This window comes from Astatotilapia calliptera, chromosome 3 (genome assembly GCF_964374335.1).
Source record: "Astatotilapia calliptera chromosome 3, fAstCal68.1, whole genome shotgun sequence".
NCBI classification, from domain to species: Eukaryota; Metazoa; Chordata; class Actinopteri; order Cichliformes; family Cichlidae; genus Astatotilapia; species Astatotilapia calliptera.
Window position 1 is genome coordinate 5,868,793 of NC_137424.1, and position 15,859 is coordinate 5,884,651.

At 38.9% G+C, this 15,859-nt stretch overlaps 3 protein-coding genes across 3 annotated transcripts in view; all 3 read left to right on the forward strand.

Annotated features, from left to right (window-relative positions):
* LOC145424239 (uncharacterized) overlaps window positions 1–15,859 on the forward strand; it is a 382,435-nt gene that overhangs the window by 310,915 nt on the left and 55,661 nt on the right. The window lies entirely within an intron of this gene.
* The window catches only part of LOC113011576 (protein NLRC3-like), a 471,371-nt gene that overhangs the window by 174,557 nt on the left and 280,955 nt on the right, over window positions 1–15,859 (forward strand). The window lies entirely within an intron of this gene.
* LOC145426135 (protein NLRC3-like) overlaps window positions 1–15,859 on the forward strand; it is a 40,393-nt gene that overhangs the window by 15,223 nt on the left and 9,311 nt on the right. Inside the window, exons 3-4 of the mRNA XM_080299660.1 lie at window positions 825–1,102; window positions 1,277–1,371. Of these exons, the coding sequence (XP_080155786.1) occupies window positions 825–1,102; window positions 1,277–1,371 (373 nt within the window). The remainder of the gene's footprint in view (window positions 1–824; window positions 1,103–1,276; window positions 1,372–15,859) is intronic.

Sequence of the window (15,859 nt, forward strand, 5' to 3'; positions counted from 1 at the left end):
TTGCCATGGGAGACCCTACCAGGGGGCAAAAGCCCCCAGACAACATAGCCCCTGGGATCCCTGGGACACACAAACCCCTCCACCACGATAAGGTAGCGATTCAAGGAGGAGAACTTGGGCTTCATAATTGAAATTGCCACTCAGGTCCTGTTTCTTGACAGTATTCATATCTAACTGTAAGGCTTCCATAACCAGTGTTCCCACAGAATTACAGTGGGTTCTCTCTGGGTCCTCTACAGTTTCTTCCCACTGTCCACAGACATGCAGTTAGATTACCTGGTGATCTAAACTTCATGCAGGTGTGTGTGTGAGAATGGTTGTCTTTCCCTCTGTGGGCTTAGTGGAAGAGACTGGATGGATCTCTGCTTTGTCTTTGATATATCCTGACAGCAAACACTCTCCATGAAGTCTGCATTTCAGCTCATCTCCTTTATACACACCTTTAACAGGAGGAGTTTTATACAGCTAGTGTTTAAAATCCAGTGTTACTCACAGTTAAATAGCATAACAATTACTGAATTAGTAAGATTTTCTAAAATAATTGTTTTAGTTAATATTGTATGATAGTGTACACAGAATTATTAGCTCAGTAGGTAGAGTGGTCGCCCCATGATCATAAGGTCAGGGGTCGAATCCACCGAACAGCTGCCTTGATGGTACCCCTGAGCAAGGTACCATCAAGGTACCAATCGTGTGCACTGGACTGGTAGCACTCATAGTGTCATAGGTTGTTTTTTTTTGTTTTTTTTAAAAGGTTTAACATATAAACAAATTTCATTTGATCACATATATTTTTTGTTTTGTTTTTTTCCTTTCTCTCACAGACTGAGCAGCTGTAACATCTCAGAGGAAGGCTGTGAAAATTTGTTGTCAGTGGTCAGCTCCCAGTCCTGTAGTCTGAGAGAGCTGGACCTGAGTACCAACAGCCTGAAAGCTTCAGCAGTAAAGCTTCTGTCTGCTGCAGTGGAGAGTCCACACGCCAAACTGAATGTTCTGAGGTCAGATCAATTTGTATTCTGTTTAGTTCTGTTTGTTTATATGTTTGATGTTTGGTTTTGTTTATATCAACTAACAAAAATAATCAATAATTTAACCAGTAAAGGTAAACTTTATCCAGTTATCCTTGTTCCATAGCATTTTTATTCATTTATAAGTTAAAGTGAACTTATACTAACCTGCTCAGCACAAGACAATAAGCTATTGCACCCTGATTACACTTTAACAACAATCTTTATTCATGTTTTTATCTTCAGACTTAACATCTGTGAACTCTCAGAGGAAAACTGTGAAGCTCTGTCCTCAGTTCTCAGCTCGCAGTCCTCTAGTCTGACAGAGCTGGACCTGAGTATCAGAAAGCTACAGGATTCAGGAGTGAAGCTTCTGTCTGCTGGACTACAACGTTTAAACTGTAAACTGAATACTCTGAGGTCAGATCAGAAAACAGTTTGTTGTTAGAATTATTCAATTATTTAAGTTCATACATATGATGTTGTTTCTTAGTATGTTTATGTTTCCTCTAAAAATAGAAAGTCAAGATTTAATGTTGTGAAATGTATTAACAAACTCAACATGAGTATTTGTTGTATGACTGTCTTTTATTTTTCAGACTGGGTGGCTGTAACCTGTCAGAGAGAAGCTGTGAAGCTCTGTGCTCAGTCCTCAGCTCCCAGTCCTCCAGTCTGAGAGAGCTGGACCTGAGTAACTCTGACCTGCAGGATTCAGGAGTGAAGCTTCTGTCTGCTGGACTAAAGAGTTCACAGTGTGCAGTGGAAACTCTCAGGTCAGGATTCAAACTTTTCCACAGATGATCATTTGAAATGTGATTTATATTATTGTATAAACAGGTAACTTTTACAGCTGTCAAGTGAACTTTTATTTACATTTGAGTGGATAATTGGACTCTGAATTACTTTCAAAAGTAATTGGCGACTACCGATTGGTTTGCTGTTAGTTTTTTATTCACAGTACTTAATTTTAAAGGCTGATTTCTCAAAATGAGATGTTTATCTTTTCTTCTACAACACTTGGAGCCACCAAATCTTCTTGCTTCATTTATTCATTACAGTTTGATTTAAAGAATATTAGACTCGTAACATAATAAATACATTTATTTCACTTCTTCTTGAGAGAAAGAAAGGGATGACTGGGTGAGCTCCAGTGGTTCATCCCAGCAGAGAGAGCAGCACACTGGGCTGCAAATGATCACAGTAGTAATAGCCATAGTTTGATAAAACAGGCAGTCTTACCCTGTAGAAAATACAGGGTTCTGGTGCCGATGTGGGGGAGGGGAGTCGCCCGGTACTAACTACATACTACTAACTACCTCATCCAGATGTCTTCCCTACTAAACCTGATAAGAAGTAACTGCAGTAGCCTTATAGGTCAAATCAGTTTCACCTGTTAAAGGTAGCTCCACTATTAATGGTGTCACTTGTTATTTCTGGGATGAGTTTAGTAGCCTGAACAGCTGCTCAAAGGAAAGGTTATTTTTATTATTATTATTATTTAATTACTAAGTCCGGGGTAACCTGCAAGAGCTGTTTGCACAAAGAATAATACTCAGACTTTTAGGTTTTATCGTTTTACACAAGGTTTAAAAATGAATGTCCACAATTGAATTGCAGAAATTGTTATTGAGCTAATACTGATGTAGTTGTTATCTTTGGTAAGGAGAGGTTGGAGGAAGAATGAGCACAGTCAGGCCTAAAGATGCTCTTAATAATAATAATGGATTGCATTTATATAGTGCTTTTCGAGACCCTCAAAGACCCTTTATAATCCCACTATTCATTCACTCTCACATTCACACACTGGTGGAGGTAAGCTACAGTTGTAGCCACAGTTGCCTTGGGACAGACTGAGCACCATCGGCCCCACTGGCCAACACCAGTAGGCAGTAGGTGAAGTGTCTTGTGTTCCAAGAACACAATGACCAAGACAGAGAGATCCTACTGGCAACCTTCTGGTTACAAGATGAGCTTCCCAACCCCCAGAACCGCGGTCTTATCCTCCAGTTCTGTGTTGATGATAATCACATAATAGGAGAGCAGCTGGGCATCCAGTGGAAGTGTGATGGAAATCAAAATCCTGAATTGGATTCGGTGCGGTTGCGTTACTATTTTTCAACAACCAATCTTATATCAGCTGCATGGAAGTAGCTATAAGTAATCTGGGCGCTACAGCTTTAACCCTTTAAGACCTACCATAGAACCAAGTCCGCCACAGCTTATATTATATTTTTACATGCTGTGGAGCCATTTTTGGGAGCATTTCAAGTTGCTCTACATCAATACAACCATTACAGCCTAAATTTTAATAATATGCATGCATTAAGTGCATAGAAATTACATAAATTGCAAAAAGTGCAATAAACTAAAAAAAAATTGAAAATCGTTTTTGTTTTTTAACATATATTTCTAGTTAGAGAAATTTAAGAGGCTTATCCCTCAAAACTGTAAATACAAAAAAGTTGCACAAAATAGTTTCCCACCACATGAAATTTATTTTAATTTCTATACACTGCAGGAAAAACGAAAATAAATATTATAGTGCAAATTTGCAAAAAAGCAGCATATGCATCAAAATAAACTATTTCCAGCAGTGCAATATGAGTCCTAAGCATCCCAGAAACAACACAGAAAGTCAGAAAGTCAAACATAACTTTAAAAAACACTAGTATAGGGTTATGAGGCCATGATGGTAAAAAATACATTTCTGCAAAAATGACATCACTTCCGGTTTTGGGCAGGTCATGGCGGATATGCGATAGTTCACGCTGATGTCAATTCCAAAGTAGGAAGTGTTACAAACAGCTGATCGGATCGGCAAAGCGTGTTTCTGGAATATTATGTTACGCAAAACAGAGTGTGCCCACTCTGACCGGCTTTAAAGGGTTAAGCAGCTGCATGCACTCCCGCGGACAGCGATCACTTTCTGGCAGACGATCACTTTTTGGCACAACACCTGGAGCTAAGGGGGCAAAACAATCGCATGAGTGCTGCTGTTTGGCTGAGGAAGAATAAAGTATTCATGGTAAGCCAATCACATGACCACTTCAAGATTACAAAGCAACAAGGTGACATATACCAGTTTTTAAATTGTGTTGATAGGTCACATAAAACCAGAGTCATGATAAACAATATATACGCAGCGTTTTTTTCCTCAATAGTTTCGTCACTTTTACTGTCTAAGGACAGCACAGCAAGCACTCTCTGCTTATGAGCAAAAAAACCCCCAAATCATCCCTTTCCTGTTGGTGGAAAAATGAACCATGTCGACCAATCAAAAAAATGATATAGCAACATGACATTTGGTTGTTTAGGAAGAGGGGGAAGTTTTAGGAGTGACTGTGTGAGATGTGAGAGATTTGTGACGTTTAGCGTATTTGGAGTGTGTGCATAGTATGTTGTGTTGTGTAGTTAGTGTGTAGGGGAAAAAAGAACAAAAAAAGTTAGTGTGTAGTGTAGTGGATAGTTTTATGTTGTCTGTCAGAACAATGAGGCAATTGCTGAATGTTAAGTGCCCTGAGGCGACTGTTGTGATTTGGCACTATATAAATAGAGTTGAACTGAATGGAATTGTTACAGGTGCTGCCACAAAACCAGCAAATGCAGATTACAGTGTAAACGGTGTCTCCAGGTAGAAACAGCAGTGATACACCTGCTGCTGTCAGACCTGCAGGTATCAGGCTGTGATGTTCTCCTTTATGGTGGACAGAAATTATTTTTTTGGAGTGGCACAAATAATTTGTGGCATCTTATTTAATGCAGAACAGCTGATTGTTCTGTAAATAGTTTGAAATAGTTATTTTTAAAAAATCAAGGTAAAAGGTAAATTGTTACAAATAACAAAATGGTTGTTTGCAAACCTTGTGTATAGGATTTTAAGGGTGTTCGTCTTGTAACCGGAAGGTTGCCGGTTCGAGCCCCGGCTCGGACAGTCTCGGTCATTGTGTCTTTGGGCAAGACACTTCACCTAGCGCCTACTGGTGATGGCCAGAGGGGCCGATGGTGCGATATGGCAGCCTCGCTTCTGTCAGTCTGCCCCAGGGCAGCTGTGGCTACAACTGTAGTTGCCTCCACCAGTGTGTGAATGTGAGAGTGAATGAATAGTGGCATTGTAAAGCACTTTAAGGCCCGAAAAGCGCTATATAAATGCAATCTATTATTATTATTATTATTATTATTATTATTATTATTAAAATATTAAAATTATTAGATTTCAAGTTAATGATTTATTAAACATGTTTGTGGTTGTAACAGTAAAAAATATAACTTTTTCTACTCATATTGTTTTTTGTCTGATTTTAGGTCAATTGTGTTAATACAGTATGTCAAAATGAAAACATAACTGTAAATTCAGACACGTGAGGTTGTGCTGAAAAGAATGATACCAAACAGGCAAAGTAAATAGTTTTTAAAGGTGGAATATAGAGGTCAAATCAAAAGTAGTTAAAAATGGCCAATTATACCCTGGACCCCAGAGGGTTGAACATTTTTTTTAAAGTAACGCAATAGTTACTTTTCAAGTAATTAATTACTTTTAGTAACTGACTTACAATATTTTAACTCTAAGTAACTACGTAGAGTTAACTATAGTTAGTAGTATAGTTACTAGAGATGGCACGATACCACTTTTTTATGTCCGATACCGATACCGATATCATAAATTTGGATATCTGCCGATACCGATATGAATCCGATATAGTGTTTTTTAATCAACAAAACTGTTTTTTTAAATATCTTGCTGCATTTTGTATAAGTTCATACTAAAGTTTAAAACAACAACTACACTAAAGCTATTCTGTTATACCTGTATGCAAAAAAAAATATTTCATAGTTCAGCAATACTGATCAATCTAATAAACTTAAACCTACACCATCCTCCCTATTCTGGTATTTTAAAGAGTACTTAGCGTAAATATTAAGCAACCTAACTAATAGGGTTCCAACTCCCAGCAACAACAAAAATAAATAAATAAAAAATAGGGAACCACCCCTCACGCTCCACCTCATGATGCTTAATCAACGTAATCAACCTTAATTTGATGCAGTGTGAAAAAAAATGCACAGAAATCAATTATTTTTCAAGAAATATTAAATAGATTCAACATCTTTCTTCAACAAAATTGCAGACTGCACAGATGGTACCTTCCCAAAGGAAAAAGTACTATAGCTTACTAGGGTATATATATTAGAGTTAATAGTCACTATATACAGTAATTGACTTCTATTCCTTTTACATCAAATTAAAACTTTGGGTGTCAGATAATTATTTATTAAAAGCTCGACATTTTAAATGAGAATAAGAAAGAAAAGTCTGTCTTTGTGCCCCCTTTTCCCTGTTAATGCCCTATCGGCCCCCCTGGCTAAACTTTGCTAGATCCGCCCCTGCACAGTTACCAGCGTCAGCTACGTAGAAAAAGATCCTGGTGTAGAAAGTAATATTAAATAAATTGTAACAACAGCTTATCAAGCTTAAACGTTCTGCTGTTGTTCAGCCGCTGGTTTCCTCTTTCTGGTGCAAAGTGGGCCAAAAACAAACAAGAGAGACGGACTCGCGACAGAAAAGCCGATCAGCTGATCATTAAGCAGTTTCACGATTGAAGTAGCAGCAAGAAGAGGCAGTCATTTGTTAAGCTTAACGCAGGAATGCTTTACAAACATTCAGAGATGGACTTACACACTTGCTTTACTTCTCTCGGGGATAACTTTGTCGGAGATGAAATGCCGGGTTGCTAGCGAAGCTCCACATGCTATCCAGACCACCGACAGGTCCCGCATGCCACAGCCACTCTATCACGTGATGCATACTGCTCCGACGTGCTAACGTTCTGAGGTGAGTTACGGCGTGTTGCAAGTTTTGCGAGGTGCTTTCGTGATATTTAATGGATCGGATTACATTTTTTATTTTTCTCCGATATCCGATCCAGTAATTTAGGTCAGTATCGGACCGATACCGATACGTAATATCGGATCGGTCCATCTCTAATAGTTACTAGTTACTTCTTGGTAACTACTAACTATAATTACTTGTTCAAAGTCACTTGCCCAACACTGATCCCAAACCATCTCCACTGGGTTTAGGTCAGGTGACTGTATCCTCACTACAGACCGAATAAATCACCTGAATTTGGAAGTCTGCCTCCGTGTTCTTTAACCGGAGCACACCCACCGTACCTGGCCACTCTAAATCAGCTAAACTCCTGGAGACAACACTTTGTCCATTTTATTTAGACACAGCGGCACCTCTGAAGCAAAGTGTTGTCCATTCTTCAAATTTCTATCCCTGGATAAATGAAAATACTCAAAATTTCAAGAGATATTCTGTCAAGTTAGAACGTTTATGGAAGGCTTCCAAGCTTGAGGTTCATCGAGTACATCTCAAGGAATCAATATCCTCACTTAACAACATGATAAAAAAGCTGGAACTGAATAGTTTTCAAATCTAATGGCTTCAGAAAAGAACCAAAGTATTGTTTGATACAATTATGAAAATTGTCTCTCCTGATATTCCTCGTGTACCAGTCTATACTAAATCTGATTGTAATGAATCATTGAACGAACGTGGAAAAAACAGTTGCAGAACAACTTAACAACTTTCTGGAGAAAAACAGTGTTCTGGACATTTTCCAGTCTGGTTTCTGTAAACTGTCCTCCACTGAGATGGCTTAACTTAAAGTGTGTGGTGACATTCTGATGGCAGCAGACTCTGGAGAGTGCACTGAGTTGGATGTCTCCTCTGCTTTTGATACTGTTGATCACAGCATCATGATAAATAGGCTGAAGGACTTGTTCAGGATTACTGGTGTTGCTTTAAAATGGTTTGTCGTATCTACTGTATCTGAGAGATCTTTGACTGTCTGTATGAATCATGTGTTGTCTGAAACATCCGTTCTGCCTTCTGGGGTACCTCAAGGATCTGTTTTAGGCCCGATTCTCTTTTTGGTTTATATACGTCCTCTAGGCCACAGGTGACAAACGCCAGGCCTCGAGGGCTGGTGTCCTGCAGTTTTTAGATGTTTCCTTGATCCATCACATCTGATTTAAATGGTTAAATTCCTCCTCAACACGTCCTGAGGTTCTCCAGAGGCCTGGTAATGAATTTGATTCAGGTGTGCTGACCCAGGGTTAGACCTAAAACCTGCAGGACACCGGCCCTCGAGGCCTGGAGTTCCCCACCCCTGCTCTAGGCCAAATTATCAGATATTACAATAATATTTCTTATCATCTCTACGCTGATGACATTCAGACATTAAGTTATACTGTTCTTTCAAAGATTCTCAGTTTGATACATTTTCTTGTTTAAATAATTGTCTTTCAGGAATCAAATAATTGTGAAACTTCAACTTTCTCCAGTTTAATACGGATAAAACAGAAACTTTGATCATTGCTCCTGATCACATGTCTTCAGAAATTAGGCAGCAGATCAGTTTTTAGGTCCTTCCATTAAATCGAGTCTCAGAAACTTAGGTGTTATTTTCGACAGTTCAATGTTGCTTGAGAAACTCTCTAAACAACTGTTTCAAAACTGTTTTTATCATCCAAGAAACATTTCTAAACTCAGACTGGTGTCAAAGGCAGAACTTGAGATGATTCTTCATGCTTTTATCTCTACTCACTTGGAGTATTGTAATGGTCTTTTTACTTGTCTCAACAAATCAGCTCTGGAGCTTCACACTGTACAGAATGCTGCGGCGAGACTTTTAACTGGCACAAACAAGAGGTCACACATTACTCCAGTTTTGGCTTCTCTTCATTGGTTGCCACTAAATTTTAGGGTTCATTTTAACATTATACTCATAACTTTTAGAGCTGTACATGGTGAAGCTCCTCAGTGCATCTCTGACCTGTTGAAACCTCATGCTTCATACCGAGCACTTAGGTCTTTAGGTCAGAGGTCACTATTGGTCCCACAGACTCGGTTCAACACACGTGGGGATCGAGCTTTTCAGGCACCGAGGCTGTGGAACTCCCTGCTGTTATCTTTATGCTGTCTAGACTCCACTGACTCTTTGAAAAAGCAGATGAAGACATTTCTATACAAACGAGATTATGTGCTATATAAATATATTCTACTTACTTACTTGAATAATAGTTCATTTATGAATATTTTTTTATTAAAATATTTATTTTCTTTACTTTATCACCCAATTAAATTATAATTCTGTAAATAAGGGTGATAGTGTGGCCTGTGTAGGTTGTCTTCAGGTTCTCTGCTTCCTCCCACAGTCCAAAAACATGCATGCTGGGTTAACTGGAGTGATTGTGAGCATAAATGCATAAGTGTTTACCTGGCTACATCACCGTGGTTACTGATGCTGAACCTATAACCTGGTCTGGATCAGGTTATATTCAGATTGGGTGTTTTAAAATTGACTGAAGTGCCTCGTTTTCACTGAGCCTTTCATTTACAGAAAGCTTTAAGTGTGATATAGATTCAGTCATATCTGACTAATGTCAGTGAGTGAGGCCGAGCTGTAAAGTCACATTTCTGCTAATTAGCACACCAGCTAACTAGCACACCGGCTATCTAGCAAACCAGCTAAGTAGCAGACCAGCTAACTAGCGAACCGGCTAACTAGCACACTGGCTAACTAGTGCACCAGCCGACTAGCGAACCGGCTAACTAGCATACCAGCTAACTAGCACACCAGCTAACTAGCACACCAGCTAACTGCAGCCACAGGCTGAAGGACGATTAAATGTAGTGGAGATATCAGGGATTACACTGGTGTGTCCGATTCACTCTTTAGCACTCCAGTCACTCTGGTGTGTCAGCCAGAGCACCACTGAAGGCCCAGCGTGTGGAATAAGGAGCTTAAGGTTTGGTTTGAGGCACTTTATTCTTTCACTGATTGATTCTTGTGGCTGTGATCACGTGTGTGGTTTCTTACAAAAAGGAAGTACACAATACAAATACATGACAAATAAGATGAATAGATAAGATACATATCCAGTTATATGCATACGTCAGTATAGCTAACATAACCATATATAAGGTCAAAGATCACAGTACTATAATGCAGTAATGTTAAACACAAAGGTGTATATCTACATAAATCTATCCTATCAGTGATCAGAGTACTGTAGTATACTTCTACTACTTACACTATACAAACTAAACTGCATTAGTGTGACTTTAAGTTACCATCAGTACAGACGAACTGATGGTAGTTGTACAAAATAAAGGCATTGCAATTATTGTGAAGGGCTTCCGGTTAAACTAAGATCAGCTGATTACCTCATAACAAATTGTTTGCTATAGAATGCAGCTCCCAGTCTTCATTAATATCATGTACTATAACTCCCAGGTCTACAGAGAGACCAACAGCTGGTGCACGTTGTAACGCTGTGGCTGTCGTAGTCTCTCCTTTTTCTACAGCTCATTTGTTCTTCTTGTGATGGTGCGTCTTGAGGGAGGCTCATACATGCCGTCATTTGTTGATCCTAAGAACGTTCCTCAGACCGACTTCTTCAACAACACTAATCGGCCTGCAGTTTGTAGCTACTCACTTCACTGTGGCGTCTGTTAGCTTGTCTTTCTTTGGTTTATCTTGACTCCTCCCACTAGCTGAATCTACGTAGTCTGCCCAAGCCTCCCAACTCTGTTTGTTTGGGTGGTTTGTTTGCTGCCATCAACAGCGTGTAATGCATTTAAATGATACTTCAGACTTGAAGTACTCCGACGATAAAAAACTCAACTTTGCTTAAAAATAACTTTAGTTGTATCAACACTGCCCTCTGGAATAATTAGACTTTGGTGACAAACTGATGTGATCTCCATGTTTCCTTTGTTGGACTGTGGGCGAGTGTCAGAACTGAATGTACTGAGTAACATGTGGAGTTTAAATATGTGTCAGTTCCAGTTTTAGAGCTCTAAAGTGCAGCTATCATGTTAGGAATATGTTAGGAATAGACAGGAACACTGAGCACACTGAGGTCAAATCTTTATTTATCCAGTTCATCTGTAGGCTGAGCTCAGTCCATCCATTTAGTGAAATGATGTTTAAAGGTCTCCTTGTTCTGTGAGCGTGCACAGATCCTGAAGCAGAAAGCCTGGGTTAACAGAGAAATGATCATCACTGTGATGATGCTCACCATCTCTGACTGGGATTTGAGGTTTTGTCAAAGCAGCAAAGAAAGCCTGGCTATGTTGGACTGGGTGTGGAAGCAGCTCCCAGTTTGAGTTCAGGAGACAGACACCCTCTCTACTTTGACGATCAGCTTCAAACTTTCCTTTTTGATAAAACTTATAGTTAGAGCTGGATCAGGTGACCCTGAACCATCACTTAGTTATGCTGCTATAGAGATGGATAACAGATGGATTGTTGTTTTGTGTGTCTGCAGTCTGTCAGGCTGTCTGATCACAGAGGAAGGCTGTACTTCTCTGGCCTCAGCTCTGACCTCCAACCCCTCCCATCTGAGAGAGCTGGACCTGAGCTACAATCATCCAGGTCCCTCAGGAATGACGCTTCTGTCGGCTGGACTGAAGGATCCAGGCTGGAGACTGGACACTCTCAGGTATGGAGAGAATGTCTGATATAGGAGGAAGAGCTGGAATCATTTCCTGTGTCTTTCACGCACTTCCTGTTTGTTTCCTGCAGATGAGACATGAACAATCACACATGCAGGAATATTTTCAGGGACAGACACACTAGTCTAGCTGGATAGTACATGGATATTTATGTAGGGGGTCTTCAAGGAGTCTGTTTGCAGGAACATTAATGATAACTGATAAGTCATGTTGAGAGTTTCATTAAAAGTAGACTTACAGTTAGGTAATATTTGGACAGAGACAACATTTTGTAACTTTAGATACAAGTATCAGCCATGTGTGTGTTTCCCATGCTGTATGTCCACAGTCACAGTGACAGTCAGTGACACTGACAGAAGGATGAAACAAGGCTGTGAATCATTTCAGTCTGTGTGTGTGACAAAGAGGCAGACAGGAGCAGCTAACATTTGGAAATGGAAGCTTACTGGAAACACTACATTCACGGCTGAATTCACAATAGATTTGTTCTCAAGTGCACATTTAGCAGCTAATGCTAATACTGTTTTCCCTTTGCTTTCTACAGCAGCTATTGCTAAGTAGGCCACTTTGCTCCGCTAAGGATTTGTGTGACCATGATGGAGACTCTGATAAGCTAATGCTGCTAAGCTAATGCTGTTTATGGGCCCTGTTAGAATCAATATTTCATTCTCATTCTGTTGTTTGAGAACAATATTAACGTTTCACATCATTATAACACAAGAGAAAAGGGTATTGGCATTAGCTACTAGTGCTTATTCACCTCAAATTACCTTTAGCTGCTAATGGCAGCCTACTTAGCATTAACTCCTCACTAATATAATGCTAATTTACATCAAATTAGCATTATTCAATTCAATTCAATTCAATTTTATTTATATAGCGCCAAATCACAACAAAAGTCGCCTCAAGGCGCTTCATAGATACAGAGAAAAACCCAACAATCATATGACCCCCTATGAGCAAGCACTTTGGCGACAGTGGGAAGGAAAAACTCCCTTTTAACAGGAAGAAACCTCCGGCAGAACCAGGCTCAGGGAGGGGCGGCCATCTGCTGCGACCGGCTCATATTGTTATAAGGAAAGAGAAAACGGTATTAGCATTTGCTGCTAATAATTATTCACCCCTAATTAGAATAAGCCGCTAAAAGCAGCCAACTTAGCATTAATTCCTCACTTTGTTGTTACCCAACGGAAAAGAGTATTAGTATTAGCTACTATCATTTTTAATAAGTAAGAGAAAACAGTATTAGCAGTAGCGCATAATGCTAATTCACGTCAACGTAGTATTAGTTAATAATGGCAGCCTACTTAGCATTAACTGCTCACTAATATAATGCTAATTCGCATCAAATTAGCATTAGCTGCTCAAGTTGTTATAAGGAAAAAGAGAAAACGGTATTAGTATTAGCTGCTAATAATTATTCACCCCTAATTAGAGTTAGCCCCTAATGGCAGTCTACTTAGCATTAACTCCTGACATTGTTATAATGCAGGGGAAAAGAGTTACCATTATCGGATAATGCTAATTCTCATCAAATTAGCATTAGTTAATAACGGTAGACTTCATATCATTAGCTGCTGTCACTCTTACAAAGTAAACAGTATGAGCATTAGCTGTTAATCCTTTTTCATCTAAAATTAGAATTAGCCACTAATGGCGTATTGTTAAAAAGTAAGAAAAAACATTGTTAGCATAAGCGGATAATGCTAATTCATCTCAAATTAGTATTAGGTAATAATGGCACCTGCTTAGCATTAGCTGGTCACATTGTTATAAGGCAAGAAAATATGGTATTAGCATTAGCTGCCAATTTCTATTTACCTAAAATTAGCATTAGCCACTAATGGTAGCCTATAGCAAAAACTTCTTAATGCTAAATGAAGTTAATTAATGCTAAGTAGGTTTAACTGAAATTAAAGTAGTGTTAGCATTAGCTGCTGATATTGTTAAAAGGTAAGATAAAACATTGCTAGCAGCAGCGGATAATGCTAACACACATAATAATTAGCATTACCTAATAATGGCAGCCTTCTTAGCATTAGCTGCTCATATTGTTATAATGCAAGGGAAAAGAGTTGGCAAAAACAGTGTTAGCATTAGTGGATAATGCTAATTCACCTAAATTAGCATTAGCTAATAATGGCTACGTACTTAGCATTACCTACTAATATTGATATAAAGCAAGAAAATATGGTATTAGCATTAGCTTCTAATGCTTTCTCATCTAAAATTAGAATTAGCCACTAATGGCATCCTATTTAGCATTAACTCTTCACATCGCAAGGGAAAAATTAGAATTCAATAAAAAAAAAAAGTGTTCACATTAGCTACTTGTATTGTTAAAAAGTAAGAAAAAACATTGTTAGCATAAGGGGATAATGCTAATTCACCTCAAATTAGTATTAGCTAATAACGGCAACCTACATAGCATTAGCTGGTCACATTGTTATAAAGCAAGAAAATATGGTATTAGCATTATCTGCCAATTCCTATTCACCTAAAATTAGCATTACCTGCTAATGGCAGTCTACTTAGCATTAACTCCTCACTAATGTGATGCTAATTCACATTAAATTAGCTTTAGCATTAGCTGCTAGCATCAGCCTACCTAGCACTAGCTGCTCACATTGTTAAAAGGGAAGAGAATACGATATTAGCATTAGCTGGTAATATTTATTCACCCCTAATTAGAATTAGCCACTAATGGCAGCATACTTAGCGTTAACTCCTCACATCGTTGTAATGCAAATGAGGCTAACTTGCATTAAATTAGACTGCTGTTATTAGCTAATGCTATTTAGCAGTAGCTGCTCACATTGTTATAAAGCAAAGGAAAACGATATGAGCATTAGGTTCTAATGCGTATTTGCCTTAAATTAGACGTAGGTGCTAATGGCAGCCTACTTAGCATTAGCAGCTCAGATGTTATAATGCTAGGAAAAAGAGTGTTAGCATTAGCCGTTCACATTGTTATAAAGTTAAGGGAAATTGTGTTAGCATTAGCTACTCACATTTTTAAAAAAAAGTAAGTGTTAGCATTAGTGCATAATGCTAATTCATGTCAAATTAGCATTAGTTAATAACGGCAGCCTATTTAGCATTAGCAGATAATGTTGACCTTGGCCCACTGGAAAAGTTAAGAACTAAAGATTTAGGAGTGTTTCTCGATAGCTCTTTCTCGTTTGAGAAACAAATGAATTCTGTTATTAAAACCAGCTGTAAGGTTTATATTGTTGATTGATGCTTAGAAATATTTACTCATATATGCTTAGAGTTGTATAATCGATTGCATAATGATAGAGGTTTGATCCTGAGTAGTCTGTAAAGACTCTGTTTGCCTTCCAGAGTGCTCTGGCATGCACACACCACTTGGGGCCATGAGAGAGGTCGTACCCTCTCTTACTGATTTATGGTGTAGGACAGGGGTCTCAAACTCAATTTAGCTGGGGGCCGCTGCAGGCAGAGTCTGGGTGAGGCTGGGCCGCATTAGGTTTTCCACAAGAAAGGCATGGTTAAAAAATTCCAATCTTCTCAAATCTCTTTATTTTTATTTTTTAACACAAAATATGAAAAATGAATAAACAAATTAAGAATTAATAAGAAAAAAAATCAATCTGTAATACATAAATAAAATAATAATAAGATATTTTTAGTCAGTGAACTTGTGTGTTTCTTTCAGTCTTCTATATCTGCTGTATTTAGATTGAAATGTCTGTATTAACAGTTCTATAACCTTCTTCTGAACATGAATGGAACACTGTAGAAAATGAACTGTTCTTCTGAACATGGCTTCTCTTGCCTACTCCTTGCTGCTAGAGACCTGGCAGCGTTTCCTCTCGCATAGCCGAGCCAGATTCGGCCTGAGGGAGGAAGCAGTTGCGACCCTCAGTATGTCTTGAAGATGATCATCCGTAAGTCTGGACCTGTACTTGGACTTATTGAAGTTCAAAGTGGAGAAGAGCTTTTGGCACAAGTATGTGCTACCAAAAAGGCACATGGTCCGCTTGAACATTCGGGAAAGCCGAGGGAAACTAGGGCTCAAGTCTCTCAAAAATTGTCCAAGCTTCTCTGCTTTTCCACTCACCTCCCTGAACTTTGCTTTGAGTTCAGAGTTGCACTGCAGCTCAATGAGCTCCATTTGAAGCACAGAAGGGGCATCTTGCACATCAAAGGAGAAGGGGTCCGCAAAAATGTGAAAGGTGGCTCTGTGTGTCTTGAAGTCAGCAAATCTGTGATCAAATTCCTCCTGTAGCCTCAAAATGACATCAACATACTCGTCAGCACTGAATGGTGTGCCTGCATCCACGAGTGCCTTGCATGCTGG